This window comes from Pseudopodoces humilis, chromosome 14 (assembly GCF_049639895.1).
Source record: "Pseudopodoces humilis isolate 2021_Gansu_Grassland_sample_001 chromosome 14, ASM4963989v1, whole genome shotgun sequence".
Taxonomy (NCBI): Eukaryota; Metazoa; Chordata; class Aves; order Passeriformes; family Paridae; genus Pseudopodoces; species Pseudopodoces humilis.
Genome location: NC_142213.1, coordinates 13,640,554 through 13,666,282, shown reverse-complemented (window position 1 = coordinate 13,666,282; position 25,729 = coordinate 13,640,554). Strand labels below are relative to the sequence as shown.

Genomic DNA, 25,729 nt, shown 5'->3' with positions numbered 1-25,729 from the left:
TGTGAAGACAACAGCATGACAGGGCCTGCTCAACATCACATTCACCCCTGTTGCAACTCCACAGGCATTAACAATGGATGCAACAGGGCAATGCCCTGACAGATGCACCCTAAATAGGAATCTGGCCCTGACAGGCCAATGAAACTTGCTGATCAAAAAAAGATATTCCTGGTGTCAACACGTCCCTTTTTCAGAGAGGGGGAAGAGGGAGGGCTGCTTCAGATATATTAATGGAAAAGAACTTATTAGGTTTGCTATGTGATAGGGCCACTATCTTCACAGTATCTCCAAACAAGCTCTGCTCACCAGCTCAGTGGAACCCAACTCTGAAAACCCCAGCTATTCAGCTAAACAAAGGTTTCAATTTCTTTATCTTCTAGCTTTTTGTGGTGCTTGATCCTGGGGATAAATCATCCTGTGAGGGTGGTGAGAACAATTCTATTCTCCCAGTAGTGAGGGGCAAAGTTACTCAGTTACATTTGAGTAATTCAGGTAGTGGGAAATAGCAGGCTATTAATTTCCAGTTTGTCTGCGGCACATTCTAGAGTCAGAGCTTGTGGCATGCCTGGAGGGATACATACCTTCCAGAGGCTTCTTGCTTTCAGTCTGGGTTCCTCTGTTACTAAGCACATGCTTAGGTTTTGCACCACTCTCCTCAGACTTATCTTTGGCCTAAAAATGACAGGGGAACACAGAAATTACAGTTACAGCCAAGAGTGTCTATTTCCCACTAGGTTCCTGCAACTACGTAGGCATTGAGACTCTGTAAAATGGACAGTTACACCTCTCCTGAATTATTAGTCAGTGCTGTGTTTACTTCCTTCTTCCAATCTCTCCCTGCCTTTGCAGGCAGGCATCCTTTTAAAACAACATAACAGATTAATACATTAGGTCACTGCTTGCCAAAATTTTCACTTTTAGGGTTTTTGCCACCCGTCATCTTTACTCACATTGATTAAAAAGTATGACATGTGAAACATGAGACAGTAGAAAAAGAAATGATACTGTGTTTCTGTTGCTTTTTGGCTGGTGACAGAATGAAAAGTAATGTTTCTGAATATATTTGTCAAAACCTTTGTCTCGAGGTATCTAAAAATTCATTATTGAAAGAATTTTAATTCATTCATTCATTATGTATATTATTATTATATAAATTATATTCATTATATATATATAATAAATAAATTCATTATGACCTGGTAAGAGGTGATACCAAAAAATAACCTCTACCTTTATATCATCTCTTGTGTAGTTGACATCTAACATGTCACCTTTAGAATTATTAAAAACAGAAGCATATTTTTATCTTTAAACAGTGTTTTCCCTCCCCGTTAATTCGAGAAGAGGGTTGTTTTGTAACAGGACCACTAAAGACTTCACACAGCAATACATGTGACATCAAATTACAACTGACTTCTATGTAGCAAAAAGCATTACACAAAATTAGGAAAAGGCATAGTATTTCCTGTGGTTGGCATATAGTTAAAAATCTAGTGATGATCTGGCCTCCTATCCTGATTTGTATAAGCAAATAAGCAACATTTAAAGTATTTCTGCAGGTAACTGATTACAAGACAGCTGCACATCAGCCCTTCACCTGTTAGTAAAAGCAGTTAAGGATTTCATGCACCAGCCCTACAAGTGAACAGAGCCTCCCCACCTCCCCATTCCCAAAAAAAACAAAACACCCAAAGAGTAAAAGTAGAAAAAAAATCATTACCCTTTTTATTACAGCTCTAAGCAAACCTGCAACAATGACCAGGGTGAACATTATTCTGGCACAATCCTACATGCAAAGAAAGCCTTGGGTAAGTGACAGTTTAATGTTGGTGCGTTTTTTCTGGTTTTTAAGTAAAAAGTTAGATGTTTGGAACCTAGGAAGCTAAATTCATAGCCTTTTGTTGACTTCAACCCCACAGAACTTCTTCCATAAGCATTCCCAAGGCATCCCTGGAATGCTGTCAACAAACAGTTTCACCCAGAAATGCAAAGACGACCTCCCTGCTCCCAGCCCATCCTGAGCCAGCCCGTGATGAGCAGAGCCCTGGTACAAACAGCAAAGGTAAAAGGAGGTAAAAAGGAAAAAGAGGAACAAGCAGGCAGCAAGTTCTTTTTCTGTGCTCCCCCTGCAATGTGGAGCTCTTTGGACAGGTCTGTGCTGCTATCACAGAACAGGCTGCAAAAACCAGACCCGAGTTAGCACATGGCTCAGCACGAGGTAATTTGTTCTTACGTTCACCTGTGCTTTGCTCCACGTTTCCCAGCCAGGTCACGTACACACACAACCTCACTAACTCCAGCCTAGTTCAGGTATCACTCAGCAGCCTGTGATCAAAGCACAGACTTATCTTAAGGTCTTATAATAAACCTCATGCTCCAATTTCAAAAAGTGTTCATGACCAGAAACAAAAAGGGAGGACAGTGATGGACATATTGCAAAATTGGAGTTTGCCATAAAGCTGCTCGCCCACTACACCCTGACTGCTCTCCAAGCAAGGCACAGGCTAGAGCCTGGGACACAGAGCTCCACACCCTCCCAGTCCAACAGGCTGTCACCAGGCAATCTCTATCTGCCTGTCCACAAAACCAAGCAAAGGACAGTATCTGTCTCCAGGCATTTTGCAGTGGCAGCAGGCAGTGACTGTAGTAACACAGCTAACCCAAAACACACCAGACTTTCCCATTTCTCTAAAAACCTGTAGAACTGAAGCTGGCACTGCAAGTATGAGCTTTATCTCTATCCAGATTTAAGGTTGATGACTTATGATTTATTGTTCTCAACACTAATGGAAGCACTTTATAAATTCTTCTGTCTCCTAACAGGTCAGCTCACTTGCCAGCATCTGGCACTTAAAAAAGGGAGATCAGGAGAGTGCTGAAAGCCTGGAAAGGTACACTGGCATCAAGCATTGCCCTGTTCTTCTAATGGGTTAGATGCACCTTCCCATCAAAGGATTTTACAGTTTTGGTGAAAAATATTTGTATTAAGATACAAATGGACATTTTCATTTGAGCTAAATTCTCCTTACTGTAATCACATCTCTACATACAAGAAGATTCTTGGAATGAATAAACATATTCTAGCTCTTGCAGTTTTCCACTCTTTCATTCCCATGGTGGAGTAGAAGCCATAGTGAAAAATGGAAACTCCTGTTACCTAGAACTAATTCCAGATGCCTGTGAGTGTTAAAAAAAACAAGGGTAATCTATTTTAAAACACCATATCAACTAAGTATTGGTCTTGCCTGTTCCTCCCTCATTGTCCTCAATAATTAAGAAATGCTTGGGAACTGATGTATGGGAATATGCAAACACAAGAAGTACATACTTTCAGGAGTGAATGATGTTAATGGAGTTGATGAAGTCACAGCTGCATCACAAAACTGTCGCTAAAGACAACTCAGATGTCTAAGGACATGTAAATCTGCTTGGTAATATGACCATAAGTCAGCACAGGTCTCAGGAACTGGTGCTGTGTTCCGAATTTGTGAATGAACAATAAAATAGAAGCTTCTCTCAAAAAAAAAAACCCAAAAGCTTCTTAGCTTTCTTCAGTATGTTACTCATACTTTTCACTGAGGCCTCAATTCAGTCACTAATTCAGGTGACATTGCTGAACTTTGAGCACTGGTAGAAGCTGAATTTTCCTTTCCAGTAGCAATCTCCTTCTCACAGTCATGACAGGACTGCCCAGCACCCTTCAGGAACCTCAGACACTGTTTTGAGCTTACTCCCTGCCTTAAGAGCCCTGCAATTCAAAGGTCCCAGCAGTAACCTGTACCAGCAATACAGAAAGGAAAACTTGAATTAAGCATCATGAAAAAGATTGACAGGAGAACCTAAAGCCCTGCTATGTCATAAAGTGAAATGAAGAACAGTAAAACTAAACCAACCTCAACAGGGATTTCCAGCAGACTCCCCTTCTTCCAGGGCACAATGCCTTTGAGAATGAAATCCACTACTTTAGAATTTTTTAATATTTCTCCCACAAATGTAATAACTTTATCCAGGGTATCAACCCTTTTCTCTATCTTTGCCAGCCTCTCCTTATGCTTGGAGGCATCTAGTTGGGCAGCTTTCATCAAATTCAACACTTCTGAGCACATACTCTGGGCGTCAGCCTGGGCAGCACTGTCCGGTACCTCCAGGCCTTTCTGCTTTGCATCTGTGTCATCAGGAGCTGCTCGGGATACTGTGAGCTTGTTAATGCCATTTTCTACATCAGCAATGCCTCTGTCAACTCGCTGCAGTTTGCCAGACAGGTCTTCATGGAAATGCAACAGTTTGTCCATCTTTTCATTCAAGAGATAGAGCTTTTTGTCCACCGTACTTAAAGTGTTCACTTTTGTAGGCTGAAACTTGGTCAGGGCGGTTCCCTCCGCGAGGTCCAAGCTCCCCGCAGACATTGTGTGCAGACAGCAGGAAGTCAGACAGATCAGGCCAGCTTTTCATTAATCATAAATTAGAAAATGAGGCTCTGAAAGTTCATCTTCTTCAGCTATTGCTATACCAGACAAGCTCACTTTCTGGAGTCGCTAGAGCATATCATGAAATAGCTACAGCACAAAAGATTTATTTCTGTGTTATCTATTTCTTACTGTGTGCTTTCAGTGATGGAGGCAATTTGGCACCAGACTATGTTTTCTTGTGCCTCCTTGACGTCACAAAACCATTTAAAATTCTTTCTCAAGTGGTTGTTGATAGGCAAGCATCTTAACAATGGCCAATGCCTGTGCAGGCCTCTGGAGGGAGGGGGATTGTTTTCATGACCAGCTTTAGTTCAGTGATAATGAAAAGGTGCTAGAACATTTCCCTTCATTAAACAGGAAAAAATATAAAAGTAAACTGGCTGGCCTTGTGCTGAAGCTTGGAAGAACCCAGCTTTGCAGCACGGATGCAGAACACCCAGCACAGACACAGGGTGCTCTTTCAGTTGGCAGGCACTTGAATTTAAAAATAGAGTACAATGACAATGATCTGAAATTCATATCTAGCACCAGCATGTCTTTGTCAACTGAAACTTCTAAAATTAAATCTTTCTCCCAGGTTATAAAAAATGAACCAAGTAAAAAAAAAAAATCATAATGAAGGCACAGCAGAATTAGTCTATTAGCCATGAAATTATTAAATCATAAACCCTAAAAGATTTGCTATTGACTTACTTTTTGCTTCTGAATCACAGCATATCTACTATACAAATGACAGTCACTAGAGAACAGAAAAAGTCACTTCACACTGCACAGGCTCCACTGTTCTGAATGCTTTAGAAACATTAATGAATGTACCCTTACAATACCACACAGAAGGGGAGTCAGTTCTCTGCCACAGAGGATGAACTGTGGCATCAAGAGAGATCAGTTTGTCCCATGCCAGATGTGACACTGTCACATGAGTGTTCCTGGTCCTCCCAGGTCCCTTTGCACTGCTGAGGGTAGAGCAAGGAGGAGAAACGATGGAACCTTTGGCTTGCTTTGGGCAAAGCCTTTGGGATGCTCTGCACCCTTGTGCCTCCAGTCCCCTCCTCACTGTTTGTAAAGGGCATATGGAAAGAAAATGTCACTCTTAAAGTGAATTTCCTGTATGACATAGGACATTCTACACATTAAAACCCTTCCCCATAGAGTAGTAGCAGCATTAAAGTTACCCTCTCAAGACAATGTTGAGTCCTTGCCACTTCTGGAAGATGAGAATTTTTATTTAGTTTAAAAAAAGTGTTACATCTACCAAGGCCATCATATAATTATAGCAAACCTGGTGCTGCTGGGACATTTAGAGGCCAATAACCAGTTTTAGCAAACACAGCCAAAGCTGTCAGACTTGGACTGTTCATCACCTTCATGGAAGACTTTGAATATCAAGCAATTAGTTCAAAAGAAACCCTGGCACTTTGTGCCATGTCACTTCTCCTGACCAAAAAGGTATTTGAAATTCACTGATGTTTTCACAGTGGTCTGGGATAGAATGGTGTAAGTTTTGTGATATCACATACAACACAGTAAAATATCCAGCTCTGTCTTGAAGGCTTAGGATATGGGTGATAAATGCCTTGCAACTCTACTACTGCAGTTAAATAATCAAAATTTTTAGCCAAATGTCTCCAAGTAATTAATTCTTTCAAGCCCACAAAAATTCTTGAAGACAAAAGGTAAAAAACAACTAACATAATTCACTAAATCCAGAGTACCTGCTGAATGTTGTCCTGTTAGGAACAAGAAGAAAGAGTCATTGGAGTGTTGCATTTAAAGTCAACTTACAGCAAATACCTCAACAAGGAATCTTAGCCACAGAAATTCATCCCCAACTGCACACTCAGAACTCAAGCTGCCACCACCAGTGTGCTATTCCAGGCACAGCACACGCCAGGAAACAATGCAAGTACAACCAGCGAGCACAGCCAGCCTCTGGGTGTGCTTGGGGGCAAACAGGAGTCCTGCAAAACCTTGAACTGCCACCTTATTTAACAACTGAGAGCAAAAGGCATGAATGCTGCCCAGTTGTTGTTATCTAGTGTTATTACTCATGTAACTGCTGATTTAATCCTCCTCATGTACAATGGGCTGTGGTAAGTGCTGTGTAAAGCAAAAAGTGGGGCTTTAAAAAAAAATATAAATCCCATCCCTTTCTCCTCTGGATTCAGCCACATGCACTGTGTATTCCAGCTACATGGAACAGATTTCACCACCCAACTGCTCACACAGTGCACTGAGAGATGTTTGAGATAATGCTCTACAGAGAATTCTTGCTAAAAATATACAGCAAATATTCCTTGTCAGTGTTGTCTGAGGAACAGGGAAGATACAGCCATAACTGCCTCCTACTCAGATGTAGCTGTTTGACTTGCTATACTACTTACCTCAAACTGTGCATCCATAAACAACTGCAAAATTACAGATGGGATGAAGGATGGAGAAGGAAACCTCATTTGGGCCAAAGTAAAAAGTTTGAAACATCTGTCACAAAGTTAACTCAGCCTTCCTTTTTTCTTTTAACTTTCTCCTCCACTCTCTCCCCTTTTGCACTGCTGGCAAACACACAAACAGAAAATGGCTCTGGCAAGTTAACAGTTTGTCTTGCCTTCAGGATGATAATATGCTCAAATACTGGCCAAAACCCTTTTATTCCTTTTGCATTGAATTACAAAAGCAGACAATTGTTGTTCTGAACATTGATTCAATGCCCAGTGTTCAGATCTTGTTTGAGCAGCCTGCAGAGAGTATTTATTTCCATTGCCAGTGCAAAGCCTTTCAATAGTTACCAAAAAATAAGGGAAAAATCGTAAAATGCCTGCCATCACAAAAAAACACAGCTGTTGTGACAAGTGCCACAGCCTATCAAACTCATTTTGAATTTGTGAGGAACTATTGCTCACAATGACATGTTGCACTTCGATACCACAACACAGGGTGCTTCATCTTCAGCCCCCAAATTTCACAGAGTGCTCTCTGAACAACAAATACCAGGGCATGCTGCAGGACTTCTGCAGAGAGCAGAGTTATGTTCAGTCACCCCTGCTGGCACTGCCAAAACTGGTGACCCACAGGACTCCATCATTGTCTGGATGTAACTTGAACCAGGTTTCTGAAGACAATGGGTCGCCGGTGGGTTCCTGCTCATTTCTTCCAGGTAAGAAAAAATGAGTGCTGGGATCTGGGGTGTGCAGTCAGCTGCCTTGACTCCATTGTCTGCTGGACTGAAATGAACTTCTCTGATCCCTTTAAAACACCTCCAAGGTATCAGGTGTCTCAGGAATGCAGAGAAAAGGAACACACATGCTGGAGAAACGGGACTACAGGTGACCTTGAACCAATGATGCCAAAGAGACTTCTATTCTCAAGGGCGAGAAGAGTTTATTCCACTTTGGCTCTCTCCTCAAGCACACTCTCCCACTTGTGAGAGATGTCAGAAAACAAGAGAAAAATTCAGATTCAACACAGAAAATCCATCATATGGCAGTTTAGTTACAATTCCTCCTTGCTAGGTCTGACCCAAAGGAAGGAAAAAATCCTCAAAGATGGAGTGAATAGAAAACAAAAGATATATAAAAAAAAAATCTACACCATGTACTGAAGTAACAGCAGAGACTTATACCCCCGAACAAGAAATGTCACAGAGGTTAAAACCAGCTGCTCAAACAGATCATCTCATTAGATTGTTGCATTGCTTCCAACAACATTGTAAAACTGGAGATGGCTGACGGTACATAAGAAAATGAAAAAATAACTTTTTATATGGCCTATAAAAAGCTAAAGCTTAATACAGAACTCAAAAGCTTTGGGAAAAGTTTGCCATGCAACAGAGTTCTAAAGAGATGGAGAACTCAATGAGGCAAAACATCAGGAGATTACAAAAGGAAAAACCAAAGCAAATAAGCTCAAAGCAGTCTGGCTACATCTGATAAATACTGCTCAGACAAGAAAAAAGTAAACTTTTTTACAAATATCTTTTACATATTTAGAAACCAGATGTCAGCCTTTTCAAATTATAATCAAAATCTACTTAATTTACATCTAATTGCTGCAGCTCATTAACAAATTTTTTCCTGCTTTTCTCCTCAGCAAATGAAAAGGTATCTGAATCTTTTTAGGGTACCTAAATTTTTGAAATACTGAACCTAATTTCTCAGGAACAGCACAAAAGGTAAATTTATTGTATCCACAGGCTAATGGTGCAGCAATAGACCAATTCTAACAACAACAAGCACAAAGGAGGCACTGGCTCTAATTCAGAGGAATAACTATCAAAGGCAAGATATGCCATACAGCCTGGATAAACCCAGTGGCTGGCTTTCCTACTGGGACCAGATCACCCTGGGAACTGGACCACACCTGCTTTAGGAGGCCAAGAACCCCACATTTAATGTATCACTCATGTCACTGTTGGTTGAAATTCACCTGGCCAGTAAAAGGATCTGTGGAACACTGTTGGTATCCCCAAGTGACCCTGGCAAGAACAACTCAATATTGTCTCTGTCACAACAAGACTGTGGTGCCAGGTACACTCAACAATCACTGTGAAAACTTGGGGTTTCTATGTATTTCATGAGAGAAAACTGCTAACACAGTCAATCAGGAAACACCCTTGCAAGTCCTGACTGACTTCCCCATTTCCATTTCATTATTTTTCAGACAACTGAATCTAAGGATGTCTCCAGGCAGCAGCAGAGCTAAGGATAGGTTACTGAACCTGATATCATGTGCACTATTGTAATTCATCTCAGGCAGGCAGCTGACAGCAGAGAGCTGAACAGATCAATTATGACATTTCATTTACATCAAAGCGATGAGATTTCTAGATAACACTGTTTACCATTTGCCCACAGTCCTTCCACCAGGTTACTCTGCCTCTCAGGAGGCCAACAGGGCACCTGCTGTCTATCCACATTCACTCACTTGACCCCAGAGCTTATTCTCACTGCCAAGTCTGTTACTCACAGAAACTACATTAAGAAGCTCATCACTTGGAATTTTCATCCTTTCAATTTATTTTCTTTTTAAGCACCTATTAAACTATTTAACTAACTTGAAGCAGAAGAGTGGTAACTGAGAATGTTTCCCTGGTGTGGAGGTAAAGGATTCACCCTCCCACTCCTCCACACCTTGCAACCAAGACCTCTCCTCTGGAAACTGAACAAAAAAGTCGTGTTGTTCCTGCTTCTCCTGAATTTCACTGGGTTTATATCTAATGCAGTCAGCTCCTTATAAAGCTCGCTGATTTTAAGGGTCAGTCACAAAAGCCTTCCTCAGATTCAAGAAGGCTGTTATTTACAAGATGCTCTCTCAAAACTCAGCAGAGCTCTGAGGCCCACTTGACACCTGCCAAAAGCTCTTGTGCCAATGGCAGTTTGCTCAGGTACAAGTAATTCTATGTCAGTAGGGATCTGCCACAGCAGAAGTGTAGCCCTGGCTGTGCAGTGATGCCAATAGGAATAAAATCAGTAAAAGCAAATTCTCCTCACTGAAGTTGTGCCATAGGGCTCTCAGGATATATATACAGGAAACAGTCCTGCTGCATAAGAAAGGGTTATTTCTAGACAGACAACTTTTCTGAAAAACAAACTTACATAATCCAGAGTTTACTCCTAAACACATTAAAACCAGCACAATTGTTCTTGCTGACTTGAAATTAGACTGGCTTCAAATCAAGTCACTCAGAAAAGCCTCTACTTTGCCAGCAACATGCTTTTGTTTGAGAAGATGCAAATCCCCTAACTGCACTGTGCTTTCTGTGCTTGTGCTCCCCTCCTATTTCAGAAGATTGTTTTAGCTTCAAATCTGAAAAGATACAACAGAAATGCACACTCAGAGCTGTACTAACTTGTTCATTTGTAACCATCATTTCCAACTTCACCTTTCTCACCACCACGACTGCTAGTTGTTGTAATAATATATCATACTATTTCCTTCACTTCTCCGCTTACATTCCCAAGGTTGAAAGGCAAGAACTCTGTCCTCCAGCCCCCTTTCTGCCCTTCATGGATACTGACTTGAGATAGGATCACCTCAAGCACCATTTCACATTGCAGTGGTTTAGGTCTTTGACAGGTAAAACACACAAGCACCTCCAGTCATGCTGGATTGCACTGGAATGAAGTGACAGAAGTGTTCACAGGCAGCCTTGCAAGAGGCAGCCTCCAGCCTCCAAAACCATCCAACTGGACTCCAGCATCCCTCAGCTACTGCCACACACCCTTGGAAACCCCTCCCAAAAGCAGTTCCTGCCATCATGTCAGGCCTTGTGTAAGCTGGAGTCTCAGTCCCTGATTTTTTTCTCTCAGTCACATTCCCACCTGACAGCTCCCAGCTGTGGTACAACAAACACCAAGCACTGTATTCACTGCTCCTTGCTAATAACAGTCTTTACAGGAATTTAACAGCAGGGGGATTTTTTTAAGTAAGAACTCTTTGACACTGCTATTCCCCACTAAAACCCAAACTACTGTGTTAACAAAATTTCAGATCAAGTAAATACTTATCTGCCCTATAGTGAAGTCTGTTATGTGCTATATTCACCTGCTGATTTAGATCCCTGGTATTTTGCTTTGACATCATTCACAAACAAGGGAATAACCATCAGTTCAGGCTTAGTCTTGACACAAACTGCTTTGAAAAAGATTCAGAATAAAAGAGTTTGTGTACAAAAAGCAGTGGTTTTGCAAACTCTTCTCAGTAATCAAAGCTCACATAGAAGCCACTTGCTGTCCTTTAGGTGAATGTTTCAATGTCTGGCAAAAAGCAGAGAAACTGCTGCATCCATCTCAGCTGTGAAAAACATCTCCAGCTGAACTTATAATGGTTTTTATCAGGTTGGAAGAAATATACAGGAAACAAACAAAAAAATGTGATCTACAGAAAAGCTTCCCTAAAGCAACATTATACCACAGGCCAGTGGAATTGCAGAAAGCAACTAACAACAGGAATCAAGTCTCTCAGAGCAAGGAATGAGAAGGCAATTTTTTAAGTTTATCTCTCTAAAACAGATAGCTTTAGAACAGTTGGGTGTGAATTAGAAGCCTTGAATTAGAGCTCCGGTGGTATGATTAAGCACAGTGATCCATTTTTTCATCTGAGATTAGTTTCTCAGTATAAGTATCTAGTAAAAACAGAAATCCAGAGCACATTTAGTACAGCCATTTCCACTCCCAAAACAGCAAGTACCCCCAGTGCTTCTCTGCAAGGCTTCCATCAGGACTCAGGAAGTTTTGCTTCTGAATCACCTCATTACCTTAAACCAGCAGTCAACAGACTCCAGAGTATTAATTTTCCTCAACCACACAGACATTTCTCTGCACTCATAGGAGGCTCCTGAATTAAAACTAGTAAATCACCGATTTTGGAATTCTGCTATTAGATCAGTGACAAATTAATCTCCAGCTGCATTGCAGAGACAGCTGTAGTGTAAATGCAGACACACTGATTATCAGTGCTAGACTACAAAAACAGCCCCAAGGCCTGGCACCATAAAGCCAAAATCACTCAGAGGAAAGCAAGCAAATAACAGTGCTGATAAAAGACCCAGGATATAAATGGTTTGGATTTCATATTAGCTGATACCAGGAGTATTTGTCACTAATGGGTAGTAGGGCAGCGCCAGCCCAAAATCCAGTAACAGTACATCAAGATCTTCTCAGTGTAAGAAATCAGGAGAGGAGTTAAAACACAGGGCTGGATACTGGAGAATACTGCTGTAAGATTCTGCAGAGAGGTAAGCAAGTTACAGATGGCAGAGTCCCTGCAAAATATCCCTGAAAGTGGTGAAATACAGAGGTCTCACGCTCTCGTTCCACCACAAAAAGAAAAACAGGAAAATTCTGACAAAGTTTGTCTAAACTGAATCAATCCAGTGAAGAGGGGATTCTGCAGTGACCCTAAAACAGAGAAAAGGTTCCCAAAACAAGATCAGTGTCCCACAGCAATGACTGGCAGCTTTCCACCTGCCTTACCAAGACAAACCATCTCTGCTGGCCGTGTGACAGCTGCCTCGGCATGACCCACAGCCATTTGGTAGCTTACACCAATGTTTTCTGGCCCTAAACCTGAGAAATCTGAATAAAGCAAACCCAGAAATAAGAAGGTCAGTCAGTCATCAAATCTGTAGCAAACTGTTTTCTTTTTATAGCAAGACAGGTCAAGAAGATGCAAATCAAGCTGTGCTGATTCCTAAAGGGGCGCTGAGAATTAACCAGAACCCTGCAGCTTCCCACACAGGGCTCCTGGGGACTTCAGCTTCAGACTTCAGACAGGAACCCACCAATAAAATATCCATAACAGGGTTATTTATAGAAAAAGGGCATTTCTTTTCAACTCTGCCCAGCCCCACACTGTATCAGTGAACATGCAATGACAGTGCTGGAAGGGATCAGGTCTCTGAAGGGAAGCATTCAGATCCTGAAATCAGAAGTATGCCTGAGATAGGCGAGTCAGAAAGCACATGGACTGCTCAAGCCTGAACAACAAAACAAGGACACAAATGAGAGAGTGAAAGGTGAACCACAAATAGAGAAGACAGCAGCAGGAAGACCTGTTAGCTCCTGCTATCTCAATTCAACCATGGAGAAGGTGAAAACAAACCTGGTTTGTAATGTCAGAGACTATATATAGTTTACTACTTTAGTTTCTGGGATATGAACTATCTGAAAGGATACTCAATAGAGTATATTTAGCATCCAGACCACTATGGTGCAAAATTTAAATTGGAGCACATGACATCTTCCTCTTGGGTTCCCACAAAGCCTGGAAAGACAGCATTAACAACTGAGATGCTCAGAAATTTTTCAGTCATGTATTTTCCTAAAAAACCCAATCTTTCAGAATGGTTTACCAATTCCATTCATTTCTTTCAGCCTGTGTGCCTGTCTGTGAGCTCTCCACAGCAGTGTGCAAACAGCTTGCCAAGAATGTCACCCCAGGAGGGCAGTTTGGGCCCTGTAGTACATAAACTGTCCAGAGCCTAGATCCCAGGGCTGCTCTGCTGAGGAGAGAGAAGAGTGACTTCCCAGGTAAACAGGAGCCTGAACTGCAGGTGCCAAGGCCTGATCTCCATCAGCAGCTCTGTAGTCCAAGCATCAACTGCACAAAACAGGAGACAACTGTTGAAGGAAATTAAAGGTAATTGTTGCACAGTGCAAGAACACAAAGCTCATGATGTGGAACAACAGCACTTGAGGAGCTCCAAATAACTCTACACAGGACTCAGAAAAATAATCTCTGAATAGCAAAAGCAGCAAGATGTTAGTCCCTCCAGACAAACCCTACAGAGTGGGACACAAACATGAATGAGAGAGGAGCAGCAAGATTAACTTATGGGAATGACTAGGTGACTTCAAATATCTCATAAAGTGGATGTGTCCTAAAAGAAGATAAAAAATAAATCAGGTCAAGCAAGTCAGAAGAAAGACAGCAGCACCACTAAGGTTAAAAGGATTGATGTAGGTGAACATCAAAGCTGTTCAGCTCCAGAAGGGGAAAGCTTGAAGGAAGTACAGGCGACCTGATTTTCAGACACATGTTAGAACACTTCTGTCACTGCCCCTCCCTAAGAGCCCCATTAATTTCAGAGAAAACAATGCCTCATCCTATTGCTTGAGCACCAACTCCCCCCTCCACTGTGCCTCAGAGCAATAACAGAGTTCCAATCAATCTGCAAAAACATGCAGGGCACTGTTGCAGAGCCTGGGGTTATGAGTCCTTCCACAACAGCCCAGTCAGCTGAGCCAGCAGGCAAATCCTCAAGTACTGCACCAGGAGACTCCAGCCCCCAAACATGCAAACAACAGATTCCCCCTGCAGCCACTGACACCAGGACTTTACACACACCCCCTGGATCCTGCTGGGACAGGCTCAAACCTGACCTGTAGGCTGACACTGGGAGAGGAAAGCTCTTCCTAGGATTAATATCAAACTTACACATTAGAGTAGTTCTCACCAGCTTCACTAAGAATTGCACATGTAGCCCAAGACTATTCATCCTTACATGTTCTTGCTGGTCCCATCTTCCAAAAGCATCCTTCCCTTTGCAATGTTCCATGAATTTGAGTACTGGCTTTGTGAACAAAACCAAGAATGATTTTCCAAGAGATAAACATAATGAGTTTGGCAAACTGGCCAGAGTGACGTAATCCAATGTGAGACATCCAAAACAAAGTTGGTTTTGATTGTTAGTGCACTGAGGAGAAGGAAAACAAATAAATCAAACTAAATCTAAGGTAACTTTTACCTGTGGACCTTAATGTGTTTCCAAAAGAGAAGTATCATTATCACTAATTTTAGAGAAAAGGAAATTGAAGTAATGAATATGGAAGAATTACTCAGTCACCCAACAGATCAATTACAGAGAAACAAGATATTCTGAATCTCATTATAGCCTTCATTGCAAAACACCCTGATCTGCACAGAGCCAAGCTACAGAATGCCATGGAGACAGATAACTGCAGTACTGACTTATTTGCCCCCAAGATATGACTAGTCCAAAAAACCCTGGCTCATTTGTTTTTATGGTTCTAGGGCCACCTTCTGTAATCCTGAAAATATCTTTCATTTGCAGTCCTTCAGGAAAAAAGCAAGAGAAAATCTCATGTATTTCAGGTTGTTTATTACCTTTAACAAAAAGCTGAAAACGAACAATTTAAACGCATCATTATCTCTTCAACAAGAACAACAGTTGAGTAGCATATTCAAATGAATAGACCAAAACGTTTTTCTGCTACATTGTTAGACAACAAAGCACGCAGTCGCTGGGATATGAAATATGTCTGGTCAACTGAGCCTTTCTGTTTCTTATGTAATATATGATAAAAAAAATCATATCATACTCTTGGCTATTAATCCACTACATTAGAGGAATGTAAGACTTTGGAACAATATCCTACTTATTGAAATTAGTAAAAATTGTGTCCTTTCTTCAAATGAGCCAGAATTTGGTTTATTGCTTTTGATTTAGTTTACTAACTCCATTGGCTCATTAAAAAAGAAAGATGATTACAAATACAAGCTCTCTAAGAAAATCCATTACAGCTATTATTGAACAAAACACATGAGGAAATCCTTTCTTCAAAATTTTGAAACATAACAGTTTCAAAAAAGCCACAACAATCTGACCTATTCTAATTTTAAATGCGACTCTTAAAATTACTATTTTTTTTAAATTTCTTGAATATTATTATATGTCTATGGAATTCTTTTTAAAGCTGCTTAAGTACATTTTCTGCTACTGGTCTTTTCAGCAGCCCAAAGAGTAGGTAAATGCAAACAGGCTGCTGAAAAATACTTTTTCTAGACTTTCTACCACAGTAGCAACTGAAGCTTCACAAACTTGAAAACACAGTGGGTTTTAATCAGTGGCTTACGAAGGCAGAAAAGCAGATTCCCATTTTCTCTTCCACCAGTGGTGTCTCCACAGCTCTCTGCGCTTACAGGGTCTGTGCTCTGTCCATCAGTGCTTCAGCTTTGGAGAGAGCTCTCTTTTGCTTTGTTCCTCAGACCTTTTGCACTGTAAGGTTCTGATCTCACAGCTTTCCAGGACTACCCCAGAGCACCCTTAGAGGAACTGAGTGCCACCGCTCAAGGTGATTGCACTGCTTTTACCACAGGTCAAATGGGCTCACGTAGAACTTGGCTGCTCCTTAAATCACCTCTGGGTCAGTCTGCCCGACAGAGTCACTGTCTTAAAACTCACAGACAATATGACAAGCAAAGCAAAAAGCAGCAACAAACAACCTCCACGTAATTTGAATGTCAGTCTGCCAACCTATATAACAAATATTCCAGTCAGAATAAAAGTTTCAATGTGCCAAGGCTCTCACGAAAGGTAAATTCGTTTACAAAGGCAAAGCCTGCAGTCATCATTTCAGAAACACCTCCTTGACGCTGGCAGGTGTTTTGCAAGCCAGCAGGCTGCACAACCTGGCCAAGAATGCCAAACACACACAGCACGTTACAAAAGGCACAGAAACCAATTCTGTGCTATCTAGAAAGTTTTCAGTTTCAAACCAGGCTCACAATAAAGCACTAAGGAGTCCCTTACCGTAAATCTCTTTATGTAATCTGAAACACAAAATCCTCCCATGCTCAAACGCAGGGACCTGTGCAGGGCAGATTCTTGATATAAAGTCCCCATTCTGTTTGTCTTGTCTGGTGGTCACCCTGGTAGCCTGCAGCCTTTTACTGAATAAAGCTGCACAGCCTCCTTGGATCTTGCTAGAATTCTGCTTGTGTGATAAACCAGGCATTTCATCTTATCTGACACTACACCAGGCATTTCAATCATTTCAGTGCCTTATCAGCAGCACTAAGTTCTATCCATATCCCAGCAGTTCACTTCCTGAATCACCGATAACAGATACTCCAGGGCACAGAAACAAAACGAGATGACAGCCAGACCTTTGGAGTCACTGAGCAGTCCCTTCTTTGCATTTCTTTGTTCCTTTGCTTATTTTAATCCAATTTTACTTTGCTTGAGCTGTAACTTAAGGACAGCACATTGACTTCAGCCAAGCAGTGACAAAACTGTCATTTATCCAAGTGCTATTCTATTTTTCAGTGACACTGATAACTTCTGCAGGATATTGGCTTCAACACAACTCGAATATAATGTGTGGGAATTTCTTGCATGTCCAATTTCTTATGCACAGGAATAGAGGGAACAATGAATGGACTCAAAATGACCCTTCAGGAGGGTTCATCCTCCACCAGAATTCACATATCAATTATGTGCACTGTTTCTACATCTGATGCCATGCACACCGAGCCATTCCCTTCAGTCTCTAAAACACCTTACTTGCACAAGTGTACATTGCCATGAACTCCATGTAGGCATATTTGTGAACCTCCCAGATCTAGGATCTTTTAATTTATTTTTACTTACATAGTTAAATATGCAGCCACAAAGCATCCAAATTATGTTCCTCATGCATTTGGTTCTCAGCTAATTCATTCCTTTTTATTTTGCCCTGTGTGAGATATGCTTTTTTTTAATAGAGTTCTTACCTGCAAATTTGTATCCACGGAGGACAAATATACAAACAGAACAGATACCAAGATGCTGGATGACCTAAGAAGGAAATTAGTTCTAGAGAAGTTTTTGCTTTTAGTTTTAATCTGTGCCTTCCTTTCCCACTCAGCCAACAAGCTGTACGAGAATTGTCTCTGATTACAAGCTGCAAGTGATCTAACAAAGATGAATCCATCAGGCAGGGGCACACAAAATGACAGCCTCTCACTGTGGCCCTGTCTTTGAGCAGGTGGACAAGCACCTCAGGCAGCAGGAGCAGGGCCTGGCATGGGCCACATCTCTGCTTCCACCCCAACACAAGTGTGCTCTCTCTACCGCAGGATGGGTGCGCATGTGCTCTCCCCTGAAACAATCAGGTGAGTGATGGAGATAAGGTACTGTACCTTTATCATTCTGATTTAAGAGATGTCAGGTCCAGACGTGTGGGTACAGAGCTGGCTGCCCCTCTCACAGCAAAAACAAGTGGTGTGTTTCCAGCTGGGTCTGTACAGCAAAATAACAAATACACTATTCAAAAACAAAATGAAACCAACATAAGTACAGACAAAACCAGAAACAGGTGAGGGAGAAAATAGCCATGCTTGCTTTGCTGCCTGGCAGGGAACATTTTTCAGGTTATTTAACAAACAAGTGAACAGGGCTTGCCTGGGGTTCAGGATGGCTTGAGCACAGCTCATAGAGGTGAGATAGTCCTACCGAGATGTTAGTGGTGTAACATCCTGCTAAAGGGACACAGGCAACCTGAGACTGCCTCAGATGCTGGACTAAAACCACCAGAAATGATACCAGTCTCAACTGCCAGACCCCTGTATAACTCCTAACTCAATCTCTGGGCCTTCTCCACCTGTAAAACAGAGTTAAACCTTTCATAGCTCATAGAATATTTTCACAGCTTTAAGATCTATTATTACCATTCCGCCCTTTTAAAGGGCAAGAGTAAACCATAAATTCTAGGTCAAAACTGTCCCTAGATTTTTTAGGCACATCAGCTTGGTGCATGCAGAGGCACAGGAATCCTGGTGCCCTCTGAGCTGAAAGCTCTGCCCTGCTGAGCCATCCCCCACAGACAGGGCAGGGATGCTGCTGGCCTTGTGGCAGCACCTCCAGCAGCTTTCCTGGCACTGGGAACACCACCCAGCCACTCTCAGTGGAACAGGAGACCATCCACATGGCACTCAGCTCTTGAACATGGCCTTCAGCTTTTTTACTACCACATAACTGATAGTGGGAATTAAAGACCCCCATTCCAGTACCTAAGAAAAGAACAAATATTAGAGCTGCTCAAGAGGTGCAGGGCTTAACAATGATGACAGATCCAAGGGAGGGAAAGAAGTATTTTTATATAATTGTGGCTTCTTCCAATAGCACAAATAACCATGCAGTTACTCTAGATTTAGTAAAGAGACACTATTACTTAATGTGGCAGCATAGGCATGTACAGCATGCAAGCACCGTGCCACGGGGGGAAAGCTTGCATGACAAAGAGAAACCTTTAGAAACTTTGGCAAGAACTCTGGAACGAGCAATGCTCAGCCTGCAACCTTCCATTAGCAGATCTAAATACAGAACCATAGTGTAAAACAACACCTTCCTGCAGTATTTGTATTAATTAATATTAAGAATATAATTATTATGATGAGTTTCACTGACTGCTTTTTCTCCATGTAGGTTCTGAAAAATAATTAATTTGGAGCTTTTCTCTCGCTCAGTTTAGTTTCCAATCTCAATGTCAGTCCTAGACTGCGTGATTCTGTGAGTAGTAAAGGCAACAATTTAGTAGCAACTATATAACTTTCAATCCCCAACAAGGAAATAGTCCACCAGATTTAATGTATTTCTGTGACAACCGATACAGGACTATGTCATCTTTAGTACCTAGGTAAAATCTAATGGATTTTAAATATAAGGAAATATGGATCTTGGCACCTTTCCCTTGAGCTAGAGGCAAGGAAAGTGATCACTTTGAGTACAGGCTTTATAGGTGTCACAAGACACCATTTACTTGTAGAATAAATGAAGAACTTTACCAAAAGTCATGCACATAACATCCAACAAATGAAATCAAGAACAAGGTTAGTACTTCAGCTTTTAGAGGAACTCTTCAAATCTGCTATACTTACACTCCAAAACCCCTCTCTCAAACTAGAGAAGTTAGCAGCACATCAGTGCATTTGGAGCACAGACCAAGACAAGGGAAGAGGTAAAGAGGTTTATTGTAACTGGCTTCCCCAGCCAGCTGCTGTCAGATTTTCCATCTCCTGCCCTAACTACAGAGTAAAATGAAGGGGCTCAGCATTTTTGAGGTGACCTCTCATCTCCTACCATCAGCCTCTGAATTAGGAGGAGGTGCATTGGTCCACAAACATCCCATTTTCAGGGAATTTATAACCTAAACATTACTTAGATCAAATAGTTAATACAAAGCATCTTCCTTCCTGAAAATGAGGGGAAGCTTTAGTCACTTGACACATTTCTTTTACACGCTTTAACACTTAAGTATTTTAGAACCTTTCTGTCATTAATAATCAGGGGCAGGGAGCTACTAACACTGATATCACCCAGACTAAGTCACCATGACTATGCCCTGAAGATCAGACTGAAGGTTCCCAGTTCTCCTCCAAAGGCTCTTCCAAACTGCACTGATAACTTATAACTTACCCTTCCATTACGCTTCCATCCATGCAACAAGCTAGAGCTGAAAGCCAGCATACAGGAGTGTCCCCAGGGAAATGCACACAGGCTCAGCAGGCAGGGTACTGATACCAGAAATGTTCAGGTGCCCTTCTGGATCTGATCAGCACGAGTATTCAGGAGCCTGTGAAGACTTTGACTGATGAGGCATTTTCTAAGAGCAGTCAGTTCCTGGTTGTCTCTGTGCCAGTATCAGCTCATTGCTAGAGCTGATCCACTCACAATGGATTAGTACTAAAGGACAGGTCTGTGAGCCTCCCCACCTCATTAATATTCATTTTAGATTTTAAATTCCAGTTACACAAGGACTCATGCCCAAGGCTAGAAGCCTCATAAATTATATTCCATTTTTAAACCTGCAGCATTTGCTCTCATTGTTTCAGAAGGAAAAGAGTAGCAGAGACAGTTTTAGACAAGCTGCTTTTGTTTAAAAGAATAGTATCTAAAGCCCTGCTCTAACTTCATTAGCCCACAAAGATTTGCACTACAATGAGTCCTGCCTGCAAAGCACAAATACAACTGCCAGCAAATTTTAATTCTGTCATTATTCTGCTTTTGTTCCAGCTGCCAAAGCAAGTGCATATAATGTCTGCAGCTGAATAAACTCACAGAAGACAACTTATTGAGGGAAGACTTGAAAATAGCTACAACCACCATAAAGGAACCGAATTAAGAGACAAAGTGACTCAATATGTACTTTGCCTCCTGGCAAACATGGGTGAGTGATTTAGATGATTTTGCACTGAGAGCTACCACATTACACAGCAAACCTGGCTTTGATGGTCAGAAGAAAGGTCCAAAGGAGAAGAGATTGAAGCCTCCTCTGTTAGGATGGGGGCCAATTTTTGGGTAGCAGTCTCTTCCTTCTGTGAAACACCAAGCCTTGTTACACAGGCCAACCTGACAGCACCTGTATCCTTCTAGTCTCCACCACTGAAGGAATGAACAGCAAAAGGAAAAACAAACTTTTCTGATTTTACCTATACAAAAGGTGAAAGTTGCTGCAGCACAGATTTCATGTTCAACAGCCTGTTAGTTTAAAACACGGAGAGGTAACTGGAAACAAAAGTATTTGACATCATTCTTCTACTTGCCTTCTAAAAAGCCTTCAGCAAGGAGAGGAGCAGACCAGGCACGTTTCCCAGCACGGCATGAGTAGGCTGTCACTTGTATGGGATGAGAGATTTTTATTGAGCTCCTATTCTGCAGATGCACTATCCTGTCATTTTTATAAAGAATTAACTCACATCCTCTTGCCCACTCTGAGGCAGCCACAGAGGTAGTAATTACAGCCTCTCATTTAATGGTCCATTAGCTGGAGGAGACATCATTTAAGTGAGTAAGCCCCAGAAAGTACACATGAAGCACATGAATATACGTGTTGAAATCAGAATTACAAAATGGAATGAATCTGAAATTCAAAGGTAAATATTTTAGCTGTACTTTAACTTTGGCAGCCTGGATTGATGACTTTTTTCCCCCATCTTTAAATCACCATTCCCTAACTAGGTTGTTTTTAGCCCTCAAAAACTTCTTCACAAGATGTTTCCCCATTTTGACTCAGCTCTGAAAAACAAGGATTAACAATCTCAATCCCATTCCCAGTGGTGGTGGGATCTTGTTTACCTTCCATATCATGTCTGAATCCCACAGAAAAGCCCAGTAAACTCACAAGGGTACAGATGGGGAAGACCAAGCACAGGAACAAAAGAACACAGCCTCTGGAGAATTCCTTTTTCCAGTCACTTAATTTCTAGGTATAAAGGAACTGCTCAACTCCGAGAATAGCTGAAATAGCAGCATCCTTACTCCTCTGCAAATGCAGCACCTCTCCAGTCACTCTCCCTGTTCTCCAAACTGCCCTGCTGCTCCTCCCAGCTCCCAAAGGCTGAAACAATGCACTGCTTCCTTCAGTGATAGCCTGCAGCTTTCCACGGCACTCTCCCAAACAGCCTGAACACACTCCTGTTAATTCCCATCATCAGACCTTTCTCCATTCTCCAGCCAAGTCCAGCCTGTCTTTTTCCTACCCTCTCCATTCCTGGCTTGCTCTCTGGTCCCTGCCTCCCCTCCATGTCTGGAGCAGCCACAATTGCCTTCCTGCCTTTGCTATATAAGGAAACCCCACTGCAGCTCCAGGGCTGGCTAAGAAGGGAAACTGCATCCTTGAAACCCCAGAAACTGAGATTACTGTCATCATAATGCAATCCAATAACAGTCTGACAGTGGCCTTTTAAGTCACTGTGCTTTTGAGAATTACTGTAGTCACAGAGTGCAAGCTGTCAAAAATCCATTAAGATTTCACAGCTTGATCAGCAAAAAAAGCACTGGTAAACTGGCAAGCAATGATCGACAATCAGTAGTAATTAATCTAATATAATCTCAACCCATCTGTTACTCTCACAAAACAATTTTTAAGACTTTCTCAGATTCCCAATGTTCAAAAAATGAATCTTCTTGTTTCCAAGGAATGCATTTGTAACACAGGCATTTCAAAACAGAACATGTCCCCCTGCTCTTTACCATTTGCTGTATTTTGATTTTTGATCTTTCTGTAGTTGGTAGGAGTAGGGTTCTGTTCAATTTGATTTAAATTTTTTGCAATACATTAACAGTCTAATAAAGATTTTAAAAGACAAAATATTTTGAGACTAATTTTTTTTATGTACTATTACCATCAGTCTCAACCACTGAACAGTACAAATTGTTCAAGTATCTGTTTCCCTTTCCAAACTCTTTTAACCTTTTATTTTTTTCCAGAACTACATTTAGATGCACACGCAGGAGCTGTAAGCAAACGTGAGCTTCCCTGTTGCTAAGTAACTGTGAGCCAGAGCCAGCCCTGCCATTGTTGTAAGCAACAGCACCACAGCTGCCAAGTTTGGAATTCGGTCAGCGTCAAGAAATAAAAGCTAAATATTTTGGATGAGACTTCCAATCTTCTTAAAATGGGTGTGAGCAACAATGAAAGAAAAATAGATCTCAAGATGACCAGACTCATGAGTAATCCTAATGCTGCGGGACACTTTCCCCTACCAGAACATTCAGGCTGTATTTCAGAATGCAGCTATTAGTATTTATCTAAATTAGGCTTCTTCCTCAATTTCCACTCAGCCCATTAGACACTGCTTTGAGGTACTATTTTCAAAACATTATTCTTTGTAAGTGTTAGAAATAATAATTGTGATCATTCAGCTAAATAAAAGGTTTGTTTTAAAGTGCCTTTCTGAAAACCTTTCACTGGATGTCAAGACCTGCCACTGTAAAAAAATCTTAAAAGTAAATTCTAATGCCCATCAGCTAATCTTAACGCAGATTTGTCCACACAGTTTAGTAGGGAACTTTAGTTGTGCAATTAGAAAACACATTTTTATAGTTTCTAACTTACTTTCTTGTTTGTCAATACAATCAGAGGTAAAACTACCTTAGCATCAGCCTGTGAACCAGTACTTGGCCAGACTCTCCATACTCTGTCTTAAGCATTTCCTAACTTACTGCACCACTTTTCCTTCTTTGGAATTGCTCTGTCCTGGAGAACAGAGATCTTTGTCAGCTTTCTAAGATGACAGGAAACAGGCTTTATCCTCCACTGTTTCAGAAAGCTACAACAAAAGGCACTTTTGCCTTAAAGCCTCAGTCCACAGTTCCTTGGTGAACTTAAACAAACTGAGCCTTATTTTAACTTCATTCACCTGAGTTACACACCGTTTCACTGTTTGAACAGTCCCCAAATGAGAGGCTCATGCAGAAATAAACAGCTGCTCTTTTCCAGTTTCTTACACTTGTGCCTTTTCTCTTACTCTGTACAACAAAACCTGGGCTCCCTCCAGGACACTGTGTGTGGTTTCACAGATAAATTTCATACCTACTGCACTCTTATGCAGGTTATGACAAGTCTAGATCTAAAGATCCCTGAACTCTGCTGTTAATAAACTGTATGCCATTCCTTTAAAATGTCCTTTAACACATCAGAATTTTTTATTTGATGAAGAAGTCAACTCCACCAATAAGCACTACTTTGAAATACACCACTGTATTGTACTGTGCCAGTAAAATAATTTATTCATTTTACTGAAAAACAGAACTCCTGGGTCACCTCTTGCTCCAGTGAGTTCACTGACCCTCAAACACTTCTTTGGTGCTGCTGAGAAGCAGGAGCTGGGGTGCAGAGCACCTTCACAGCAGAGACTCCAGCTCCACCACTCCAACCTCACTACACCTGCTCACATGGTCAGAGACAAAAACACACGTTTTGCTCCACAACTTCTCCAAATAAAGCAACTCTGACCTCAGTCTGAAGATTTCTCTTTATTAGCATGGTATTTTCCATTAAATATTCATAAGTTGTTTGTTCCAAGACAAAACAGACACCACAGAAACTTGGGAAACTGCCAGACTATTAATATTTGTACTCCTGGTATCTGGAACACTCACTGTTCTTAACAGCATTTTATGGTCCTCAATGCTGTGCAGGATTAAAAATAGTATTTAATTCTATTCTTAACTCTTATTAATAAAATTAGTAAGTTATAATTGAGAGAAGTAACACACAGTAGAATACCAAAGGCAGTAAACGAAGACAGAGCCCAGGTTTGACGTATGAAGTTAAGCACCACCAAAAAAAGCAGCTCATTGGGGGGAGTGAGGGGAAGATGAAGAAGGGGTACCTGACCTTTTCCTGGGGAAATGCTGCATGATGACACCAAATGATTCATGTGAACCGTGTTCTGGGCTTGGAACTTTAAACAAGTTTGGTGAAAGCAGGTTTTGGCTTTCTTCTGCAGAAAAAAATTAAATACATTTACATATTAAATAAATTTATCCACTCTCATTGCCTCCTGCCTAATCAATTCCTTGCCTCTTACCTGGATGGCACATCCCAACCAACAGCTGGCAGTGCCAGAAACCCTTTTAAAGTAAGTGCAGGGGAAAAAAAAAACAAACAATTTAGTACATCGATTCACAGATATTTTCAGTTCATTATGAACTCACAACATCTGTGGAAATCACTCAGTGTCCGATGTGCCATAATGCAGAAAAAATGATCTTCATCTCAACCAAAAAACCTGCTTAATCATTTACAGCACTGGGAACCAGACTTAAAATTCTGTAACCTGTTTTGAAAGTAGTAACCCAAAAAAAGAAATAAAATTATTCTATTATTTATTAGAGCTGTCCTCCACCACTGCAACCAAGATACAAGCACAGTACAAGACACAAGGGACACAGAGCTGCTAATAGCCTACATGATCACTGTTTCACTCTAAAACATCCCAAAACATAGAAAAAACTACAAAATAAAAAAAAATAAATCAAAAAGCACTATGTAAAACCAACCTAAATATCTTGTTTGAGAACTGATATTCAAAGCTAGTATCTCATTTTTAGTCTCTTTCTCAATAAATCCTGCCCAACCACAGGACAATGATAATCGGCAGAGTATTCCCCAATATCTTGTCTCAATTTTAACTTTTTTTAATCAACCATACAAAAATAACTGGACAATTAAAATAGGTTTGCAAAATTTGACCAA

The 25,729-nt window shown here is 41.2% G+C and overlaps 1 protein-coding gene across 5 annotated transcripts in view; it reads right to left on the bottom strand.

The window, feature by feature from the left end:
* The window catches only part of MYLK3 (myosin light chain kinase 3), a 35,178-nt gene extending 14,830 nt beyond the window's left edge, over nt 1-20,348 (bottom strand). Inside the window, exons 1-3 of one of the 5 annotated variants that reach the window (XM_088062198.1) lie at nt 15,842-16,059; nt 1,721-1,786; nt 582-672 (exon numbers count right to left, since the gene is read on the bottom strand). In XM_088062198.1, the coding sequence (XP_087918324.1) occupies nt 582-672; nt 1,721-1,786; nt 15,842-15,865 (181 nt within the window). In that variant the 5' untranslated portion in view covers nt 15,866-16,059. Of the gene's footprint in view, nt 1-581; nt 673-1,720; nt 1,787-3,893; nt 4,541-15,841; nt 16,060-16,518; nt 16,644-20,163 lie in introns of those variants that run through there. The other 4 variants (XM_088062194.1, XM_014255419.2, XM_088062196.1 and 1 more) reach the window with 4 other exon arrangements.
* Between the last annotated feature and the right edge of the window lie 5,381 nt (nt 20,349-25,729).